The 24,396-nt window shown below is 36.5% G+C and overlaps 2 protein-coding genes and 1 non-coding gene across 5 annotated transcripts; 1 reads left to right on the top strand and 2 right to left on the bottom strand.

Moving 5' to 3' along the window:
• The first annotated feature begins 12,105 nt into the window (after positions 1-12,105).
• On the top strand, positions 12,106-16,501 carry LOC121763261. 3 transcript variants are annotated; one of them, XM_042159238.1, is made up of 9 exons: positions 12,217-12,258; positions 12,367-12,436; positions 13,006-13,124; positions 13,399-13,466; positions 14,413-14,485; positions 15,048-15,160; positions 15,241-15,342; positions 15,776-15,875; positions 16,127-16,501. In XM_042159238.1, exons 3-9 carry the CDS (start codon positions 13,041-13,043, stop codon positions 16,301-16,303), a joined length of 717 nt encoding a protein of 238 aa, XP_042015172.1. In that variant the 5' UTR covers positions 12,217-12,258; positions 12,367-12,436; positions 13,006-13,040; the 3' UTR covers positions 16,304-16,501. The 3 variants fall into 3 exon arrangements, with proteins under 3 accessions (XP_042015171.1, XP_042015172.1, XP_042015173.1); XM_042159237.1 differs by lacking the exon at positions 12,367-12,436 and having other exon boundaries at positions 12,106-12,258; XM_042159239.1 differs by lacking the exon at positions 12,217-12,258 and having other exon boundaries at positions 12,374-12,493.
• Positions 16,502-19,229: 2,728 nt separating this feature from the next.
• TRNAG-GCC lies at positions 19,230-19,300 on the bottom strand. Its single transcript has one exon. It is a non-coding gene; the product is annotated as a tRNA-Gly (tRNA).
• A 1,872-nt stretch (positions 19,301-21,172) lies between these two features.
• LOC121764951 (zinc finger protein 10-like) lies at positions 21,173-21,874 on the bottom strand. Its single transcript, XM_042160984.1, has one exon. It carries the CDS (start codon positions 21,648-21,650, stop codon positions 21,246-21,248), a length of 405 nt encoding a protein of 134 aa, XP_042016918.1. The 5' UTR covers positions 21,651-21,874; the 3' UTR covers positions 21,173-21,245.
• Between the last annotated feature and the right edge of the window lie 2,522 nt (positions 21,875-24,396).

Raw genomic sequence — 24,396 nt, 5'->3', positions numbered from 1 at the left:
GATCTAACAGTTGAGATAAGTCTTTCTTGCTATTTACTGAAAGACGAGGTCTCGGTGATTGTTATTTCTTAATCATTGTTGACATAGCATTGAGCATACGATATTAATTATGCACTACTTTGATTTATCAAATGGTGCGGATTTTTTACAATCCAAGAATCCTGATATCTTGGGTAGTGGTGATCAATGTCTAGAGGTGCTAGTATTGTTATCGCAATGAATCATGTGTTGGGTGAGTCCAGTTTGATAATATCATTAAGAGGTGTTCGAAAAATGTTTTATTATTCAGAAACCCGACCGGTTGGAATTTATTCCAAAATAACAAATAATGATTCTAAACTAGACAACTCTTGGAAAAAGATATTAATTAATTAAAGTCAAATAGCAGACTTATATTAATTAATGGATATTTATATCTTAAACACGGGAAATAATAAATTAAAGAGGTGAAGCCCGGATTACTCGTAATTTGGGATTGGACGAGCAGTCAATATTATTATACTATAGTGGATGATAATAATATTCTGTCGGACTTGTATTAAATTGATGCTCAATTTAATTAGTAAAAGTCCAACAGGTTTGGACCAAGTCCAACCTCCATGGATCCCTAATCTAGCCCATCATAACTTTATATAAATGAGATTAGACAGAAGACAAATTAATTAATTCATTTTTTTTAATCGTTCCTCTCTCCAGATTGAACGTGTTTTTCAGTTCTCTCCATAACTGAATTTTTGTCTTCTTCTCTTATCAAGTTCTTTTGTTTCTCACTAGTTTTTCCCACCCAAAGGTCAGATTCTGAGTTTGGGATACAGATTAGTAGATTCGTGGTTGAGTACGAAGAACATCACGTGGAAAGGCGCAAGCAATCGTCGATTCTTTGGAGAATCTGTTCGGTAATTCTAAACTGTAGGAAATTATGAATTAGGGTTTTATTTCCTAAGCATGATTTACGTGCATTCTTGTATGCAATTGGTTGTTTAACATGTAAATAATTAATCCCATAACCAGTCAAATAGATATGTAGATCTGATTTATTTGTTTATGCATGTTTTCCGCTGTGCAAGGGGCACCAAACCCCAGCAAATTGGTATCAGAGCCAATTTTTTGCTCTGATTATGTGGATTAGTTTCATGTTATGAATTGGTTGAATGCATGATTTTATTCGTGGTGTGTTTGTTGTATTTATTTTGATTGAATGAACAATTGAATGAACAATGAATGACGAAGAGTTGCAATTCGCCGTGGTGTACGCGTTCGGTTATTTGGGATAATTAATTCCCAAATATGTAATCAAAGTTGATTTCACTTTTTATCGTAATGATTACATGGAAAGATTGTTTCAATCTCTTACATCAATTGTGATTTGGTAACGTGAATTCATCTTCACGGATCTGTTCAATTGAATTGATCGCGTCTGTTCGGGTAAGACGGCTGCAGAGACGACGTCGCTCAAGTGACGACGACGAAGCAACGCTGGCGGCAGCAGAAACAGCGGTGCAGCAGAGATGCAGCGGCAGTCCGTTGCGGCAGCATCGGCGACCGGAGAGAAAGCTGCCCAAGCTGAGTTGTCTCAACGGCGCAGCAGTAGCAACGGTGATGACGCTATAGCAGCGCAGACAACTGCAGAGACGACAACGTCGACGCATCAGCGACGAAGGAGATCGGACAGCAACACAGCAGCTGCGACTGCAGTGGCTGCAGGCGTGAACTCACGACTTGGGCTGCGCAAACTGCCCTGGCAGATGAGAAGGTCCGATCAGCTTCCTTCAGCGAGTGGTAGCCCGTTGGTGGCATTTCCCGGGCTAGTGTAGCGATGCAGCATTCCAAATTAGCTAGGGTTTCTAAACCCTAGGAACTCATTTTGGAGAATCATTCAAAATTAGTTAGGGTTTCCCAAATCCTAGGAATTAGTTTTGAATCTTTTTCAAGATATAATTTAAAATAAGATTTGGCATATCTTAAATGTATTATCTAAAATTTAATTTTAATTAAATTAGAGATTAATAGAATTTTTATCCTTATTTTATGGATTTAGATAGATTAAATTCTATCTAGATAAATTCTAAATAAATTAGGATAACAATAATTAATTTATTTTCTTTTGTCTTATGGATTTATATAGATTAATTCTATGTAAATAAATCCTAGATAGACTAGATAAATAATTAATTAAATTTAGACTTTATCCTTATTTTATAGATTTGGATAGATCTGATTATATCTAGATAAATCCTAAACAAATTTGGATAATAATTATTTTTTTTCCGTCTTATGGATTTATATAGATTTTATTCTATGTGAATAAATCCTAGATAGACTAAGATAAATTTTAATTAAGTTCATCTTTATCTTATAAATATTGATAGATTTATATCTATCTAGAACATATTTTAGTAGATTTGGATAATTATAATCCATGTTCATCTTTATCATGTGGATATTTATAGAATTAATTCTATTTAGAAAATATCCTAGTAGATTTCGATAATTAAGTTTATCTATATCTTATAGATATTGATAGATTAATATCTATCTAAAATATATCTTAGAAGATTTGGATAATTATTAATCTAGTATTGTAATTATCTTTTGGATTTTAAGATAAATTTAGTTCTATATAGTTAAATCTTTGTTGAATTAATTAATATAATTCTAGTTTATCCTAATCTTATGGATATAAATAGATTTATTTCTATTTAGAAAAAATATCCTAGATATATTTAGATAAAGATATTACATGATAATCCTTATCTAATTGAATTTTGATAAAATTAATTTTATCTAGAATAAATCCTAACCGAAATGATATATTCTAGTTTTTTATTCTAAATAATCTAAGATTTTCTTAAATCTTAGGGTGATTGGATTTCATCTTTATCATATGGATTTGGATAGATTCGTTTCTATCCTGAAATATCCGAGTATGATTTTGATAATGATAATCTAAAATCAGTCTTATCTTTTAGGATTTGATTTTATCCCTGTAAAATCTAGAATAATCCTAAGAGGATTTAGATAGATTCCGCTCTATCTAGATAATCCTAAATGATTTTGGATAGCCATTATCCAAGATAAATCTTATCAAATCCGAAATTCCTATTTTGGATAAGATAACGAATTAATTATTTTAAATCTCCCTAGGTTTATTAAATAATTTAAATAAATATCTAGTGTGATTAATCACCATAAATTAAATGAACTTATTCATTTATTTGGTGTTAATCTGTTTTAAGTGGATTATCTGTCTTATCTACTTGTGTGATAATTATGCAAAAATCATGTTTAAAATGACTAAGCAATAATTACAACAGTGCGTTGTATATGGTCTCCATAAATTGATCTATATATAAAGCAATTTCTAATATTATCGCGACCCACCTTAGTGGGAGCAATAATCCTACGAAATAACAAGTTCATAAGATTAGACTTCTTAATAATAAATTGTTTAAACTAGACGCGTGTTTCTAATATTATCGCGACCCATCCTAGTGAGAGCCATAATCCTACGAAATTGCAAGTTCATATGTTTAAACATATTTATAAGATAGCTATGAAATTTTGTTAGTGGCGTGCGACCTTCCCTAGAAGGATTATCAAAACAGAAACGAAATTCCTAGATGCTAATATTTATGGTAAAAGTTTAGGCAATATTTGGTGGCCATGCCACCTTAGTGGTCTCTAGACTATTCGTCGATATTGTGACCAGAAAATTGTTGGAATCTGAATTTGTATGACATCCCTAGAGGTGTACTCATGTTGATTTTGGCAGTTGCGAGATACAAAAATTGTTTTGTGCTTGTTTGCAATTATGTATCAAGCATACTATGTGATAAATAGTTTTATTCTTCTCAGCCAAAATTCTTAATAATGTCAGCGAACCTTAAAGAAATCAAACTCGAATGCCAAAATTGTGTAGACTGGAAATGTTAAATAGATAAGATTCTCATTGTTGAAAACTAAAAGTTTGTACTCACCAATTCATGTCCTCCATTTCCTCGACAAAATTCCACAAAGAAAGTTTGAGAATGCATTTTATGCATGTACTTGACAAGTATTTTTTGAGGAAGAAGGTTGAACTATTTTTTAAGTAGTAAGACAAGTCTTGGTTTACACCGATGATAACTAGATATCTAATGAGGACATTGTCCAGATTTTATTGGAACATCATAAAGAGATAGAATGTTTTGAGGAATCTTTTGATCCAGTCACTCAAATAGTTTCTATACTCGGTTCATTGCCAAATGTAATAGGAAGTAATTATATGAAGGTTGTTACTGAAAAGTTGGAAACCTTCAGCATTATATTCACTTAATTACTACTGGAGGAAGATAACATGATAGATGATGAATTCATTAATGCTGCATCTTTCCTATGTCTTAGTTCAATCAAACAGAAGACTAGCAATGGAAAGAGGGAAAGAGTTGAATTGCCATCAATGTCTGCTGAAAGCAAGAAGTGCAAGAAAAATTTAGTGAATAGGCAAAAAGAAGATGCATTGTAAGTCAGATTGACCACTTATATAAAGGACAACGACTTAGATAACAATGCAATTTCTAAAAGAGAGATCTAGATCCAGTTGGACAGTTGTTGCAGTGAGAGCTATTTATTTATGCTCACTTTATTGTTTTGTTTTGATGAGTAAGATTTTGTTTTATTGGTACAATTTGGTTTAGAAAGAATTCAGTTTCAGCTTCAAAACTTGTTTATGATTAAGTGATGTTCGATGTAATTTTATAATGCGTGCATTATTAAGAAATGTGATTCGAATATCTATCGTAGTACCATAGAAAAATAAATTATACATCATAGTATCTAAACAATATAACAGTAACAGGATTGAGTTCTACACGACAGTTCAACTTCTTAAACAATGAATGATAAAGTATTTATGGCACTTAGACATAAGACCAAGAAAGTACTTAGTAATTGTTCGAACTGATTTTGTCTAACTCAAGTGGCTATCGAGATTTTAACAACATGTTTGTTAAATAGCTTGAAGGTCAAGTAAGTCTGGTTGATGCACTATAAGTTAGAATCCTTTGGTGGTTCAGAGATTCAGAATACTTATAGGGATGCAACATAGAAAGACTAGCAAGTCTTAGTGGTTTACACCATAGGGGACGAGCAATGAGTTAAGATCACTAGTGGGAGTTATCCTAGTTGATTACTCCCAACATTCTTCTAAAGAATGGGATAGTAATATAAGAAGAAATCGAAGTCTTTAGAAGACAAGTTCGATAAGTGAACAGTTTTACTCAATAACACCTTATCATTGATGGGATATACGTTGGAAACAACGAGTTATACCTTAAAGAAACTACCATAACATCAGTACCTTCTACAACACACGAGTTGTGGAATAGAGGCAAGTCTAGTCCATCACATCTCAAGGTGTGGAGTTATTCCAACACATGATTTGGAAAATATATCTAAGTAATTGGAGTTGTGTATTGAGGTATGTTTTAAGGTTATCTCAAATGATAGAAAATGTACATGTTCTATAATCTTCAAGGCAAGATAGGTGGTTGTTTACACGAATACTAGATTCTTTGATGAAGATTATGAGAAGAACAACAAGCCTAACAAGCATGATAATTCTCAAGATAATGAGAATATCTATTTTCCATCTTAACCAAGAAGTAATACCATTAGAAACTTATGCTCTAAGAAAATCAACATTTGTACCTAAGATTGTAATAGTCGTGTCGTAGTTGGAGCGTCCTTTGCGAACATAATAAGTTCATGGGTCTAAAAGAGTCTTAAGACTCAGTCTTAGATCGACTTGAACCTAATCCCTGTAACTACAAGGACGCGTTGGCTCATTCAGATAATAATTTTTTATAAGATGATAGATTCTGAATAACAATCTTAAATAGACAAGAATGTTTGCAAGACTTGCAATACTACCCATAGACTATTTCAGCCAGTGGGAGCTAGTGGATATGCAAGTGTAAACGTAGATCTTAAAAGGCAAAAATAATGGCTAAACGGTTATACCAAGAGAGAATCATATTCTCGCATGCCATTCTACCTAAGTCGATCTATATCATATTGTGTATGTAGCCTACATAAATTAGGATGTATGTACTATGATTATCAAGACAATTTTCTTTAAGTAGAAGTCTTGAGGAGACCATCTGCATGGAACATCTTAATGGTTATGTAATACAGGGTAAGAAACAGGTGGTTTGGAAGCTTAAGTAGATCATTTATGGTCTTAGGCAAACATCTAAATCATATAACACGTGTTTCATCCACGTTGTCAAATCTCTTGAATTTGACTAGTGCCCTTACATTGCTACAAGTATAAGAAAGTTGAAAGTGTATTATATTTGGTATTCTTGGTGCTCTACGATGATAACATCTATAAAAGTTGATAAACAACTAAGAGGGTTAGGTAGCGTAGGAAACTGGTCGTCTACCCAGTTTAAGGATGAAGGATTTAAGATAAACTAGTTACATTCTAAGCATCTAACTCTTTAGATTGCTAGAAAAAAGAATGTTATGTTTTCTCAAAGAATCCTACATCTGCCCAATACTTAGACACTTTAGCATTGAAAATTCCAAGAAAAGGTTTTACTTTTCGAGATGAAATTATCTTGTCTTTAGTCAAGTGTTTTTCGACACTGAATGAGATCAAGAGGAATGAGACAAGTTCCATAATTGGAAGTCTCGTGTATGCTATGTTGTGTAATAAGTTAGATATTAGCTTTGTCGTTGGCATAGTAACATAATATCATTTTAACCATGGCCAAAGACATTGGATTGGGTAAAGAATATATTATAGTACTTGGAGAAGACTAAACGGTATGCTCTACTTACCAGACATCCATGTTATGTCTTTTAGGTTACATCCACTCATATTTTATAATTGATTGATGATCGAGTCATCCTCTGACTATGTGTTAACATTAGGAGTTGAAAACTAAGTCATGAAGGAATGTGATTACATCACAGACTCTATCATGAAAATTATAAGTGTGGTTTCATCGGAAACTGCTAATGTAGTTGTTCATCTCAGTAATTTTTTAATAGCTTTGACTGTGAATCCGAGTATGCCTATGAGTATTATATTTTGTTATGATTACTCTAGCCATGTGTCTAACTCGAGGGAAACACGAGCTGATGAAGCTAAGCAATCACATCGAGAGGAAGTATGAAATTAATTAAGGAATAAGTGCGCAGCAAGACATTATGGTTACTAAGATATCATCATAGAATAACCTGGCAGAATTTTCACAAAATGCCTATATGACAAGATGTTTTACACATGAAGTGAAAAGTATGGTCGTTCGATGTATCATCGTCCGAGACCTGCTTAGAGTATAAGTGGGAGAGTTTTGGCAGTAGGTATACTCGAAAGCATGATTTTGAGTATAAGTGGGAGATTGTTACGATTGGTATACTGAAAAACATATTTCGAGCATGTTGCACGGATAGAATTGCTTGTATACAATAAACTCTACAATCCACTTTTAACCCAAGGCGAGAAGAAGTAATTTTATCGCATTGGTGTTTGCTTATACATTTATAAGATATTTCTCAAACATTTAAATGTATAAGAAGCAAACAAGTCTAATTCTTCTACATAATAGACTGGTCGTGAACGACGTTCACAGAAGGTGACGCAGTCGGTCCTTTGTAGAAGAGAAACATAATTTCACAACCTAGATAGGCTTTGGCTACCTATCGTGAAAGGTTGCAGTGTCAGTCCGCATGTTTCCTTACCTTAGGAAATAAACGACACTGGTGTGGTATGGCACTGAAGGAGATTAGATAGAAGACAAATTAATTAATTCATTTTTTTAATCGTTCCTCTCTCCAGATTGAACGTGTTTTTCAGTTCTCTCCATAACTGAATTTTTGTCTTCTTCTCTAATCAAGTACTTTTGTTTCTGACGAGCTTTGCCCACCCAAAGGTCAGATTCTGAGTTCCGGATACAGATTAGAAGGTTCGTGGTTAAGTACGAAGAACATCACGTGGAGAAGGCGCAAGCAATCGTCGATTCTTTGGAGAATCTGTTCGGTAATTCTAAACCGTAGGAAATCATGAATTATGGTTTTATTTTCTAAGCATGATTTATGTGCGTTCTTGTATGCAATTGGTTGTTTAACATGTGAATAATTAATCCCATAATCAGTCAAACAGATCTGTAGATCTGATTTATTTATTTATGCATGTCTTCCGCGCACTAAACCCCAGCAACAATAGAGCTTCGCGGCTCGCGCCCAAGAGCCTCAGTCAGGCCGTCTCGTGGTGCGCCCATGGGCGCCCCCCCTCCCCTCTCCGCCGCGACGCAGCCACCCCCTGCTCGGGAGTCGCGGCTCCCTATTGCTGAGGCCACACGGAGCCGCGGCGGGGTGGGGGGAGGAGCCCATGGGCGCGCCACACAGGCGCTATTGTGGCAGCCGAGAGACGCGGTGCCCGCCCAACTTCAATTTTTTTATTTTTTTCATATATTTTATGAATACACCCATTTTTCTACCAGCGGTTGATGAAAGACTACTTTGGCGATAACCCCCGTTATCCGCCAGAGATTTTCCGTCGGCGATTTAAAATGTCACAACGACTCTTCATCCATATAGCGACGTTTTGGCGCAGCGGTTCAGGTATTTCACCTTGCGACGTGATGCCTGCCGCCGAGTGGGTTTGTCGACATATCAGAAGTGTACCGCTGCAATTAGGCAGCTTGCCTATACCGGGCCCGCGGACATGTAAAACGAATACTTACAGATGGGTGAAACGACTACCCTACAGACGCTGAGATAGTTTTGTAGGGGCATCAAGGATATCTTCGGTTCAGAGTATCTACGGAAGCCAAATGCTGGTGAATGCCAGAGATTGATAGATATACACGGGACTGTGCACAATTTTCCAGGGATGTTGGGCAACACCGATTGCATGCACTAGGAGTGGAAGAACTGCCCGGTGGCTTGGAAGGGGCAGTTCACTTCTGGATTCAAAGAGAAACACCCCACGATGATCCTGAAAGTCGTTGCTGACTACCGTTTGCGAATCTGGCATGCGTATTTTGGTGTCGCTGGGGTCGAACTCCGACATCAACGTTCTACAGTCCTCTCATCTCTTCAATGACAAGTGACGGGGTAAGTGTCCGGAAGTCAGATTCGTGGCAACGGCACGCAGTACAACATGGCATACTATTTGGCCGATGCGATATACCCTCGCTTGCCCGTGTTTGTCAAGACGATCCGACAACCGGTTGGGCCGAGGCAATCCTATTTCGCGCGAAAACAAGAGGGTGCTAGGAAGGATGTTGAGCGAGCTTTTGGTGTCCTCTAATCGCGATGGGCCATTATACGGTGCCCGATACGATAATGGCACGAAAATGATGTCGCTGACATCATGTATGCATGTATCATATTGCACAATATGATAATAGATGATGAAGGATTTGCTGCAGAGCGCTGGGCACCGGAAAAGGGTGCTAGTACAAGTCACGGTATTGCCACCACCCCCCTGCAGATGGGTGTACCACGTACCGATGCATACTTGATTCAACGGTTCACCGATATGCGGAGGGAAACATCACATACGATACTGCAGGCTGATTTAGTTGAAGAGGTCTAGAATCGTAGGGGAGGGGGCGCAGCGTGATATGCGTTCGCAGTGTTATTTGTATGATGTCAATAATTTTCGTTGTATAATTTTCCCCTTTATATAATACAACGAAGATTTGGTTTTAATTTTTTTTTGTTAAATTATGCAAATTTTTAAAAATTATTGTAGTTCGATAATTTTTATTCTATTTAAATTAAAATATAAGTAAAAATAAAAAAATAATTAATTTGTGACTTGAGCTTTTCCACTATTAGAGTGAACAAGTTTTTTTTTGTGACTTGGCCTTGGCCTTGGCCTTGTGCTGTACCATGGTGGACACTCTTAGGGACGGAAGGGACAGAAGGAAGGAGTTATAAATTGGATGTGCAAAACTAAAAGAGTAAATTTAGAAAAATAGAAAGCACATATACAAACATAATAAACACGAAGCGGTGGATAAATCAATTCGATGGAAAATAAATAAATAAATTAAATCAATGTGTCATAGTGGAGTACTTCACAATCTCGGTGGATAAATCAATTTGTCGATTCGATGGAAAAGAAATAAATAAATAAATTTCAAGCTTTAGTATTAATCCTTTTTATTCATTATTAAAGAGTGTCCACCTGTCTAATTAATATTGGTGGAGTATAAGATGTATTATTCATTTATTTAATTTTACAAATAAATTCCACATGTCTATTTCTCATTGGTGATTAGATCATGGATTAGCTGATGTGATCCTCTCCGGATTTCTAGTGTTAGAGCATCCACAATGGCAGCCGTCCCGACGGATGTCCGACCGGCATGCCGGACGTCCGCCATTAGGCGCGGGAGGGACGGATATGGACGTCCACTGCGGATACCGGAGTTCCGCGACATTCCAACGACGTCCGCCATTGCGGGTTCCCGACGGACGTCCAGATTTTTCATTTTAAAATAAACTTTATATATACTGCTCGTTGAACTCCAGAGTGGTAGTGGTAGTGGTAGTGGTGCGGGTGGTAGTCGTGGAATTTCTGATGACGTACGTCGGCAAATTAGAGGACAGTTGTGGGCCGTTACGTCCAGGGAGATAAATCGCGCGATACAAGCGTCCTTGCAGCAGCAGCAGCAGCCGGCGGTACCTCGACCCATCCATCGTCGAACTATAGTACTTCGGGACCACATTGCTGCACACCGTTGGTTGTATGAGGACTAATTCACTCCGGAGCTGCGGTTTGGGGAGAACATGTTCCGGCGACGTTTTAGGATGCATCGTCTGCTATTTCTGCGTATCGTGGACGCTTTAGAGCGTCGATACGAGTATTTCAGGATGAGGGAGGATGCGGTTGGTAAACCCGGCCACACGCCCATACAGAAGTGCACTGCCGCAATCAGGCAGTTGGCATACAGAGGTGCGGCCGACATGTTCGATGAGTACCCCCACATCGGCGAGACGACTGCCCGCGATTGTCTGAAGTATTTTTGTGAGGGCGTTAGAGAGATATTCGAGAATAGGTATCTTAGGAAGCCTAACCCCGAAGATTGCCAGGTTCTGATGGATATGCACGGGAGTCAGCATGGGTTTCCGAGAATATTGGACAGCATAGATTGTATGCATTGGGAGTAGAAGAACTGCCCCGCCGCCTGGAATGGGGTGTACACAACCGGTTTCAAGGGCAAGAATCCCACGATGATCCTTGAAAGCTGACTACCGGCTGTGGATTTGACATGCGTATTTTGGAGTAGCCGGGTAGAACAATGACATCAATGTCCTCTAGTAATCGCCCCTTTTCAACGACCAGTGTATGGGTGTTGGTCCGGCCGTCAGTTTCATCGCCAACGGCAACCAGCACAACATGGGCTATTATTTGGCGGATGGGATATACCCTATGTGGCCCGTCTTTGTGAAGATGATCAGATGCCCCACAGAAGAAAAAAAGGTCTATTTTGCGGGTCGTCAGGAGGCAGCGCAAGGATGTGAAGCGGGCATTTGGTGTGCTCCAGGCTCGATGGGCGGCAGTGAAGGGTCCATCACGGTTGTGGTATATTGACAGCATCGCTGATATCATGTACGCATGTATTATCATGCAAAACATGATTGTCGAAGATGAAGGTCCAGCACCGACTGATTTGGCCAATGATGTTGTTGATGCTGCCGGTCCAAGCCACGGCGTGGCCACCGCCAATGTACATATGGGGATACCCCATGAAGAGGCCGATCGAGTCTGTGCAATTGCCGACATGCGCAAACGACAAGCCCATATTCGATTCCAGAACGATTTTATTGAAGAGATATGGACGCAGATGGGTAGTTGTTGATATTTAAAATATAATTTGTTTAGACTTTTTTTTTTTGTTGAAATGTACTTTATTTATATATGTTTATTTAATAAAATGTATTTTTTATTTTTTTATTTACTTTCGTAAATTGTTTAATTCCATAAATTGTTTAATTTGGTGAATTTATGAATTTTTATTATTGTGGGATGTCCGCCGGGATGTCCGTCAGTGTGCAATAAGATGTCCTTATGACGTGACAGGCAGTAGGATGTCCTTATGATGTGGCACGAGGTTTTTTAGAAGTCCGTCGGGATATCCGCCAGAACATCGGTCCCACCGTGGATGCTCTTAGAAAAAGAACTTTTTGCTTCTCTCTCAACTTTCGCTCGCTTTGCTCCACCGCCGTCGCCGCAGTCCGCCCATACAGTATGTAAGTCTCTAATTAGGATTGCATCGATCGATTAATTTTGTGGTGATACGATTGAGGACAAATAATCATCAATGCTATTAACATTAGAATTTTGAAATGGACCTTTAGATTGCGAACCGGCTTAGATCGTAACGGTTAATCAATCGACCTCGCATCCGTTGCTGGATCCGCGGGAATCGTAAGACTCCTTTCCTTCTTCGATCGCGATGACACTCCACAATCTACAATCGCAAACGTACTTCGCTATTTTTAATGATTGATTTTCTGATCCATCTATCTCTCCTGAAATTAGTCAAATCCATCTCTTGGCTACAGAGGATATTGAATGTTTGTGCAGATTAGTTCATTAGTGTTTTTTTTCCTGGTAAAATTAGTCGGCAAATTCTTTTTTTGTGGTAGGGCACCCAACCCGCAGTTGATTTCGCTCGATGCTAGTTACTTTTAAGAAAAATAAATTCCTGATCAAAATCGAACTTATACTCTTGGATTTCATTTGATTTCTTAAAACTCATGACTAAATCATGTATAAACAAAATCTGAATTAGTGGAATTTGATGTTTACATTATTACATATTCTGTTCCTGGTTCGATTTTTTACCAGTGTATGAGTGTACTGATGATTTGATGTTAAAGTTAAAGACTAATCTGTGATGGATGTCCATTTATCATAATAATTTTGTATCTACTTACTGAAGTTATTAATAACCTTTTTGTCATCAGCTAATATTATCCTGCTGTTTATCTCAGTTGGCCTTGGAACTATACATGCTTTGGATTCTGTGATGGGCCTGAGCAAAACTGAAGTGAATTTGAGAAGGTTACTTGCAGCAGCACCACAACAACAGAATAAGGGAAAGCTTGTACATGTATGCACTTGGTCTTTATAATTCTCCGATCATATATTTTTACATTATGTTCATTTTTTCAAGCATAGTTTAAATTTTTGTTTATTAATTTGGGGAAAATTTAGTGAGAATATGGTTTTTGATTCTTTAGGCTACTTCTGACCATCTTGTGTGATTTTCAGCTTACCCGAGTTATTGTTATTTGGATTTGGATTTGTTTTTTTGATTTTTTTGTTTTTCTTTGGAAAGTAAGAACTAAGAAGGCCATTCTTTTGCTTGTGATGATAATATTTAGTATGTGGGCACTTTAAGAGAGCAACTGGAGCAATTGGCTGAAGAGAGGACTCCTGAAGGTTTGCCAAGGTTTGTCTAATTCATGCATGTGACTTTCAATTTTGCGAACTCGATACAAGGTCATTTTGGTATCTGATTACTCTTTTGGTTCAAAATGAGTAATATGAAGAACTTGTTGGAATTGCAACGAAGCATTTCTACAGAGCGTCATTAGTGTTGATGTGATGCCCTACCTTGTTACTTATAAGCAGCCATAGTTTGTTATGTGGGAATCAAATGGTGTTATTTGATTGATAGGTTACTTATGAGTTATGAGTTATAACAGTGTCATATTATGCTTTATGAAGGAGGTTATATGTGGAGTTCTTTCATGAAACTGTTTCTTTTACTTAACCCATCATGCCAAACAAGCTACTCGAGAATAAAGGTCTCTTGATTGATTGAATTCTATTAGACATAACAAAGCCAAATCTTTCAACTAATTTATGACTGTTAGGTTGAACATAACCCATTCACTGTTGGACTACATCTAAAGTTCATTCTCATTTCTCATCGTAGACTGCTAAACATTAATAAGGTGGTCTGCATCACTTCTTACCCGGCATTACATTTTAATTTTGATGCTTTTGTGTGCTAGCTTCTTGCTTTTCCTTTCACACCTATAATTTATAACTATTGATTTCTAGTTTGCCTCCCCATGCCTCACAGGCAACTTTTAAAATTGTATTTTTGGTTACTTTGCTTCCATCATTTGAATAAGTCCAAACCATTCACTGATGTATTAACAGTTTAAATGAATTCCTCCGTTTAAATATACTTCTTTTTTATAAAAGCTCATACATGATTTGATAAATCATGTTGGTTTTCTCAAAATCATTTCCTTGTTAACTTTGCAGTCAATTTCTTTTGTAAGCTTTGTATTACTTTTTCTTTTGTACCTTGAATTGATTAATATCTATAAATGCTATCCAGGAACTCTTATATGCTTTCTATTTGATTGTGCCACTTTTTCCAGGGTATCAAAAGCTCAGTTGAATGAATATTCTGAGAAAATTGAAGCTGTAGCAGCTAAGTTAGATGTTGCTGAGGTGGGTTTGAGTTATTATTGAATACACAAGTTTACTTAATAGTTCTGTGTTGCATTCCATATGGTTTCTTGAACTTTTAGTTACCGTAAAGATGCATCTAAAGTGCAAAGATGGCCGGATTGATAATAAACGATGCATTCCTCTTCATTGCGGTTTCAACCCTTTTAGTTAAGACACTGAAATGAACACAGTAAATACTTAAATCAATGGCATTCCTCTTACAAATGGTTTCTTGAAGTTTGATTGCCATTAATTTGCCACTTCAATACTGTCAATAGTTTACCACTTTGACGTTGCTAACTTCCAACAAAAACATGGCAAGTAGAAAGTTGAATTTGGCTCTCTTTCTTAGTGATTCTGCTCTCTTTGTGGCTATTTTCTGTACCTACAACGTTGCTAAGAATGCAATAATCTTTTCTGCTTATGTGTTAGCTGTATGTTTGCCTCATTGAATAAAGTAGTTTAGAGGCTCTCCATGTGTTGACTGATCACTCTAATTAAGTTTCAACTTTCAAGCTATTAGCACTCATCTCTAAAATGATCCTTTTCCTTCAAATTCCAGTCCAGTACTCAAGTTAATCAGGAGCCTTCCTTTGAAACCAAGGTCAGAGAATCCCCTACCACATCCGACGGAGAAAGTATTCAGTCTCCCAGAGGGCTGAGAAGGAGATTTTTGTATGTAAACAGATGGTTATAGTGTCTTATTACATCGTTTATTACCTAAATTTTTTCAAACTGACTTTGAGTTGATACAGACCCCCATCGGGAGATAGATCCCCCAGTAGCACCGAAGACAGTAATAATGCAAAATCTGTTAAACTGGATGCTGCAGCACATGCTCATATTGAGAAACACAGGTACCATATTTTCACTATTTCTGAGTTACTTGATGATAGTTTTTTTACTAGGGAATAACTTGAAAAAGAAACTCATGTTGACCCAGTCACTTGGTGATCATTCTACTGCATGTATTTTTCACTTGAATGAGCTTATATTTGATAAATTACAAGCTTAGAAGCCAATAGCACTTTATCACATTTAGTTTTCTGGCAGAATATAATGTAAACTAAACTGACTAAAGTAAAAAAGAAAATAAGAGAAAACCATTGGTCTGTGTTATGGCACAAGTGTAAATTGGTACTCCACTTATCTCATACAAAAGGGTTGCCTGGTTATCATGTCTTGGAATGGATGGTATAATCAGGATTTTTTATGATCTGTCTGAATTGAATACATGATCCTTTTTCCTTTCGACTTCCATGTTTATGATTTTGTATTTTTTCTCTACAGACAACTACAAGAAGATTTAACAGATGAAATGGTTGGTTTGGCACGACAACTCAAAGAGAGTAGCCTTATGATGAACCAGTCCATAAAAAATACCGAGAAGGTGAGCGAGATTTTGATTGTTCATTAACAAAAACCAGTTTGGAGCTGGTTCATGGGACCAATATCATTTACATGATTGTGGCCAAAAATGTTCGTTTACACGAAACTTCATCACAGTGTTATTTTAAGACCAAACTGTAATCATTCTTTTCAATGTATTATTTGATCATGAAATTTCACTTGCAATTGCTTCTGAAAACTAGAAACAGTGTTGCACTTCGACATCTAATTACCGGGGTCTTGTCTGTGTAGGTACTCGACTCAACTGAGAAAGCGGTTGAGCAGAGCTTGGCGAGCACTGGACACGCAAACACTCGGGCAATGGAGGTCTATTCGCAAAGTCTGAAAACGACATGCTTTACATGGCTGCTGATCTTTGCCATGACGTGCATATTCGTCATGGTTGTGCTACTTATTCGTGTTACTTAGGATTAAGGAATACTTTTTAGGCGCAGCTGTAAAATGTAATTGATGTTCTTTTAAAACAACACTGATGTATTTTAAAACCTTTTGCTCTCTTGAGTAGCGTTTGGCATCAAAATCATGTGAATATGAATTTGGATTTCGGTCTCATGTTGGTAAGACTCATTCTTACTATTAATACTTAAATCACTTTTTTTTAATCTATCTTAGTTTACCAATTATATGTTAAAATTTGTGCTATTTTGAAATTTTCTATGTTTGAAAGATGGAAGTAGTAGATAAGATTTATAATCCCAAGTTATCTTTTAATTCGATTAGTTTTGAGATTTTATGTTCCATTTCTGTGTGACATTTGAACCCCTGGCAATGCACATCAATTTTAGAATTTAACTATTTAATTGACGATGATATTGTGTTAAAATTGTTTAATAAGTTGTGCAAGATTAAAAAAAAGGCCATCCGCAATGATGTCTCTTATCCGTCTCTTAACCGTCTCATCTCTTCACTATTCATGGGCTCCACTGTACTTTTCATCCCATCTCACAACTAAGAGACAACACCTGCAACCCTCTATCTCTTAACCATCTCATCCCTTAACTATTCATTCAATTTCATTTTTTATTTTTATTTCAAACAAATTCAATTAATAAAAACACACTTCATTAAATAAAGTAAGATTACAACTTAAAATTCTAAAAAAATAATAAACCACATGAATAAAATCTTAAAAAAATAAAAAATAGTTGTCTAATGGCGATCATGTGCGTCTACTGATTGCCAAATTTTACCCAAATGTGCTCCATTAGATCCTCCTGGAGTTGGGCGTGGGCGGTAGATGTCGTCGGCAAGATAGTACACCATTTTATACTGCCGGTTGTTAGCGATGAAGTTGATGGCCGACGCTTTACCATTTAAAACTTCGGTGAAGAGGTCGGATTGGTTGAGCACGTTAACGTCGTTGTTCGATCCGGGGACCCCGAAATACCCATGCCAAATCCATAGCCGGTAGTCGGCAACGGCCTCGAGTATAACGGTGGGGTGGGTGCCTTTGTGGCCGCTCGTGTATGACTCCCTCCACGCCACAGGGCAATTCTTCCATTGCCAATGCATGCAATCGACGCTGCCAAGCATCCCGGGGAATCCGTGCTCTTCTTCGTGAAGTCGGAGTAGAAACTGACAATCTGCGGGGCTTGGCTTCCGAAGAAATTCGTCGGTGAAGTCTGCCCGGACGCCTTTGCAGAAGTTCATCAAATACATTCTCCTAGTGCTTTCCCCAATGTGCAGGTATTCGTCGAACAAATCCGTTGTTTGTCCAGTAGCAAGCTGACGGATTGCTGCAGTACATTTCTGGAACGTCGTGTGACTAGGACGGCCAACGGCGTCGAACCCTTCTTGGAAGAACTCTTCCCGGGCTGCCAATGTATTTGAGATATGCAGAAATAACCGTTTCCGCATGCGGAAACGGCGACGGAAGTAGGTCTCTCCCCACACCGGGTTCTCACAGAAGTAATCGCATACCAACCTTGCGGCGGCTTCCTCCCTGTTACGATGGATGTAAGTCCGGGATCGACGTTGAGGAGCCGCGGCTTCCTCCTCCTCCCTATGTCGATCTTATTCTAGCGATTCTTCCATTATTCGGCGCATTTGCTCAAACGGATCCATGAATGGATTAAATTTGGGAGAAGAATAATGTTTTGAGATGAAAATTAGAGAGGAAAGAGAGATGATTTGAGAAGAATAGATGTGTGTTTGTTTGTATAAATGAGAATGAAAAAGAAGTATTTATAGAATAAAAAAAGAAAAAAACTAAAATTTCAACGGTAATAAAACGGTAATATTAATCCAAGCCCCCTAGCTCAAGTGGTTGAGGAGGGTGGCAAGGATATCGCACCATCCAGGAGGTCTTGAGTTCGAATCCTGGATGGCGCATTTTGGGATTAATTTCCCCTGTGGGCCTTTACAAGGCTGGTTGCCTTGGGGCTTGACAAGCTGATGGGCCTGGAACCCGTCTCGGGTGGCGACAGTTCACGGGCGTAGACCCGTCTCGGGTGGCGCCGTCTCAGATGGCGGCTGTTCATGGGCGTAGACCCGCCGGAGGTGCCCAGCTGGTTGGCGGCCTGTCTACGAACCACAAGGGGCTGGTTGACGGCCTGGCTACGAACCACGAGGGGCTGGGGAAGGGCTGGTTAGCTTGCCGAATGTATCTCGAACTCTTAAATATGTATGTCCGGAGGAAATAAAATAAAAAAAATAAAACGGTAATATTACCGTTTTTTATTTTTTTATTTTATTTTATTTTTACTAAAATCGAATTTTTTAAAAAAAATGATATATTGCTTCAGCGTGACGACGCTCAGTCGCCGGCCCGCGAGTGGGCGTCACGCCTAGCGCCAGCGCTCGCCACGTGGTGCTGGCGCGTGGCGAGCTGTTGTGCGAGCCGTCCCTCCGGGACGAGACGCTAGGCGAGACGAGACTCGGACGGAAGGCTGCAACGCCGTCTCTTATCCCTCTCGTCTCTCCGAGACGAGACCGAGACGGTTAAAAGATGCGTTGCGGAGAGGAAAATAAGGATTTGCTTATGATTAGGAGAATGAGGTTGTTTGCCGTTTGGAGGGTGTGTTTGTCGATTTGCTTTATGATTGGAGTAATTTAGTGTGAAAAAGGAGTCACTTTCATGTCCTCGAAGATGGAATTAATTTAAAAATGGAAGAAGACTGGACTTCTCCAACGACTCTGCCATCTCCACTAACCTACAAACACCAAAACGACAACCACTAACTGTTACAACTTCAAATATTAATAAAGTATTACACTATTTTCAGATTTAAGAAATCGAAAACGTAAACTTTTGATTTAATAAAATTAAACAAAAAAACAAAAATCACGAGGCAAACACGCCCTAAGGGAAAGAAAAGTAAAATTAAACAAAATATGCACCAGCCGGGAATCGAACCCGGGTCTGTACCGTGGCAGGGTACTATTCTACCACTAGACCACTGGTGCTAGATGAAATTGCTTCTTTGTATGAATTATTACATTATTTAAAGGAATAGTTGCAATTTATATAAAAATAACTTTGCATTGATTTCTAGTCCATCCCATATACTTAGAGACTGAAAATTGAAATTATAAATATTCAATATTTCTCAATTATCCCATCGATGATGAAAATGATAGTGATGTGGCAGCCGAGATTTCTGATGTTTTGATAATCAAAACAATAGGGGTTCAATTCTCACAAAAACATTTCAATTTTGTTACATGTTTATCAAATCCTATGGGCTTAGAAGAAAATCCATGGTATATTTATTGACACTTTCACCTCCACCATCTTTTTCATCTTCTACCATAAGCTCAAGGTCTCTGTTAAAGGATTTAGATGGCAAATTCATAGATTTAGTATATGTAAATCCGCTAGTTTTGGAGAAGTATTTAGAGATTATTTTCTTTTCTTTTGGGAGATGTATGCAAGTTATATGAGAGGAGATGGCAGACTGGCTCATGAGATAGGCGGAGGAGAGGATGTAATCAATTGCAAACTCCAAACTATGATCTGCACCGTTAAAAAATGTCAACAAATGACAAAAGTAGCAACAGAAAATGTCAACACAGTGTCAACGGTTGATGTTTTGTTGACATTTTCTGTTGCTATTATTTTGTCATCTGTTGATTTTTTTAACGGTCTAAATCATAGTTTGGAGTTTGTACAATATTTAGAATTTGTATTTTATCACTACCCGGTGTAGGAGATTCTACATATAGTTGCAAGAAATCTTGAAATATTGTCATTTTTAAGTATTAATTTCAAAAGTTATTGAATTAACGAGAAATTAATCCACACAATATTATGATGTAAATGATAATTTTCCTTTATTTTTCTTATATATTCTTGTGCTGAACTATGTGGATTGTGGCATGTGGCTTAGGATTCACTAAATTCTTAGTTATACTATTAAATTCTTATCTTTATATACACTTAAGCTTAGATAAAGTATTAATTCTTTCAAAATAATACAGGAGTACTACGTAATTTGTAATTATTCAAAACACCAATTCAACACCATAAGAGGTAAATATTACACTGATGAATGTACTCATAGTGAAAACATGGTCAAAGACTCAAAATTATTATGGTACGTCGTACGCTTAAAAACTACCCTAAATTGGTTATATTTTTTTAACAGTCTTTTAACATAGTGGAATAAAAACACAACTAGAAAAAGTATAGACTTATAATAATTTATTAACTTAAAAAATAAATGAGAAAAGAAATAAATGAAGAACAAAAAAAGTGTATATCATTCATGACAGTAGAATTGCCAGCGTCGATGGCCTTCCTAATGTCCATTTCCTCAAATATCTGCATAATTACTTTTTACAGACATTGCACCATAATTGTCTTTGTTCAAAGAAAGATAAAGAAAGTTAATCGGATCAAGTTTACCTATAAATGTTCAAGAAAATTGATATGACCAAAAGTTCAGAAAAATAGAGACCCTATTCTTCTTTGAGACTACTAATGAAGCTATCTAATGCTAAATTGTTGATTATTTACCTAAATTAATTAAAAAAACTAGAGCATTAGTACTAAATACATGTCTTAAAATTGAGAATTTCACACAAAAAAAAATCTATTATTTAGATATTTAGTTTCATTTCCTTCAAATAAATCAAAGAGCAATTATAGTCAACAGTGATCCAGGCCAGTAGCCGGCTTCAAGAACAAGCTACACACAAAAAATTACTAAATATTAAAAAATAAAAGAGTAAGTAATACGAAACCCTAGTTATATACCCAATTGGAATAGATATAATAAAATAAAAAAAAAACAAAAAAACATTAGGATCTTACCAAAGTGAGGATGTGAAGAAATCTTGAGACTCTCGAAATTACAATATTCCTTTATTTGATAAAGCTCATCAAGATTCCTAGCTAGTACATACTATATCAAGAATCATAGCCAAGTCGAAGCTCCAAATCCAACTCCTTGTCCTGCTCCATGCCCCGATGACCGATGGCCGGTGTGAAGTCCAGGCTCATCCTCATCCTCCAGTCGGCCGCTGGCTGCTGGTTCCTCTCGTACAGGGTTGAATTACTTAAATCAGCAGCTGGGAAGTAAGGACGAGGAGTGCTTGCGGATGATGGGAAGAATCTTGGAGGCTGTTTGGTGGAATTAGGTTTGTTTCTGAGCCTGTCTTTTCTATGGATGTTCATGTGGCCACCTAGGGCTTGTGCAGTGTTGAAACCCCTTTTGCAGAACACGCACTCGTACGATCGCCCCACGCCCAAATCCTTGTTTTCTTCATCTAACGACACTTCTTCGCTTGAATTTGTCGATTCTTCCCTATCCATAATCGTGTCTATATGACTATATGTATATCTATATGTATATTGATCGTGATCAAGATCGAGATCGATTGAGAGAAAGGGGGAGAAGAGGATGGAGTAGATGAATATATATTTATATGTGTGTAGGAAGAAAATAAGAGAGGAAAAAAATGGTGATTGAATGAATAAGACAATATTAGGGTTTAAGTTAGACACGGTCTAATGTTTTCATTTGACCCTTCTTTCTTAAGGGAATAATAAGGCCGGCCGTCTATCTACTTCACTACATTCATTAATCAATCTTATTTTCTATTCATTCCTATCTCTCTCTTTAGTATTAGTATTCCAACGCTTTGTAAAGGTTGAGTTCACAATTATAATTACTATATCAAACTATTACTATATCAAACCGCTGTTAGACAAAATAATCACGAGAATTGTGAGATTATTTTAGTTTAAGGGGTGTGTCTATAACTAATCATCACATAATTATCCATCTAGCATAAAGTTGTGAGATTCAATCTCATGAGCCAAACGCACTACATATTTAGTCATAAGATATACAAACCGAACAACCCCTTACTATATGCTTTAATATTTATCTACTTATGTAAATTCATGTCACATATATAGTATGTGTGCTTTCTTCCATCTTTCAAGTCGTTATACAATCTTCCAAGTTCGTGTCATAGCGATAATTACGGTGCATATATAAACAATTTAAATTAACTCTCACCATTTTCATATTTAGTACTTACCTTCTTTTTTGTTGTGGTATGCTCTCAATATTATTTTTCCCTTTGTTTATATTAGAATTAGGTACTTGATCATCGAGCATATTGGAGTGTAGAATTATTGCCTTTTGTAAAAGTAGGGGATCATATAAAACTTCACTTAAAATAAACACTATATGTACGTTTTGCACGTATGTAACCTTTCATGATTTTGTGTTCGAATAAATATATATTTAGAAAGAAAATTTTATATGCTAATTATAGATCTTATATTAGCATCATTTGTTTATTTGGTCTGCATCAGTATTATTTATTTTATTTTATTTATATATATATAACGCCAAGTGTGGATAAAACATGAGGGATATACTCACATAAACTTATTATGTATTCGTATACACCTTTCATCTTTTGATACGTAACAAAATTGAATGATTTCCCATTGGATCGGTGACAAAATTGAAACATCAAATTTATTTTGACAAAATTAATCCAAGAAAATGTTGTTTTATCATCAAAATAAGATCATTTTAATGCTACAAATAATAAATATTGATTTAGAAAATGGACCATGACAGAACTTTTCTTAAAGTCAGAACACATGCAGTATTATACTCCCTCCGTCCCGCTTTAGCAGTCCCGGTTACTTTTACGCACTCGTTTTATAAAAATGATACTCCCTCCTTCCCCAAAGAATATGCACTTTGGGTTCGGCACGAGTTTTAATGCAGAGTTGGGAAAGAAAAAGAGAGGTAGAGAGAAAAGTAATTAAAGTATTGTTAGTGGAGGATGAGTCCCACCTCATTAGAGTGAGAAGGGTTTCCAAAATTGTAAAATGCATATTCTTGTGGAACGTGCTAAAAAGGAAAGAGTGCATATTCTTGTGGGACAGAAGGAGTAATAAATGGTTAAAGTGGAGAAATGGTAAAGTAAGAGAGAGAATAATGTGGAGAAGTCTTCTCCACATTATTCTCTCTCTTACTTTACCATTTCTCCACTTTAACCATTGTCTTCTCCACATTATTCTCTCTCTTACTTTACCATTTCTCCACTTGAACCATTTATTATCCTTTTTACAAAACGAGAGAGTATTCAATTAGTTCGCAAATATATTGATATCAGTTGACACCACAAAATATATCAATTTTTTATTCAATATCAGTGTGTTGATTCATGAATTTTTGACTCAATATTAATAATTGATATATTTTGTAATTGATATATTTTGTCATGTAATGTATCATAGAACTGATATGATTTTCACTTCTCAAAATTCTAATATTAAAAAAATTTATAGATGGAACCCTTCCCTATTGAATTATGTACTCCTATAAAATTAACATGGTTATATTTTCAATGGAATGTGATGATATTATCAAAATCATCGATTATAATTTTAATTTTTTTTTAAATTAATGAATACAAAAGAATTTTGATTCAATCTTTGTAGCTTAACTTAAATAACCTCAATTATAATTTGCATAAGTTTTTTAGTCTCTGTATTCATCCTCTTCATAATCATCACAATCACCATCATCACTTATTCACTTTAATATATAAACTTTATCATCGTGTAAATATTTTTTTCTAGGTACATAGGACTACGAGTATATTATTGCAGTCGTAAGCGACGGCTTTTTTGCTAAATAAATTAGAACAAGAAACATATCAAATATATAGATTATGAATATGATCAAGTAAGGCATGATCTCAGATGCATCAAAATCATTCCAATTAATTTGATCATGGCTGTCGGGTAGATTATGGCAACAGTTTATTGAAAAGCCCCTTTCACCCACTACACAAGCTTAAATCACTTAATTAACTCTATATAAAAAAATAGGCTATATACATCACACCGTAAGCTGATGAACCTGGCATTAAATTAAATGTACACTTATTAATTTTTACTTAAGACTTTATTTTTTCAATAAAATATTTATCTGATTAGTTCAAATATTTTAGAGTTTACATAGCTCGTGGAGTTGCGTTTATAGTTAGGCGTAAATTCAAGCTCGTGTTGGGTTATGGTGTAG

The sequence above is a fragment of the Salvia splendens genome, chromosome 14 (genome assembly GCF_004379255.2).
Source record: "Salvia splendens isolate huo1 chromosome 14, SspV2, whole genome shotgun sequence".
Taxonomy (NCBI): Eukaryota; Viridiplantae; Streptophyta; class Magnoliopsida; order Lamiales; family Lamiaceae; genus Salvia; species Salvia splendens.
Note: the sequence above shows the minus strand (reverse complement) of the source record. Positions and strands in the feature narration are given on the sequence as shown.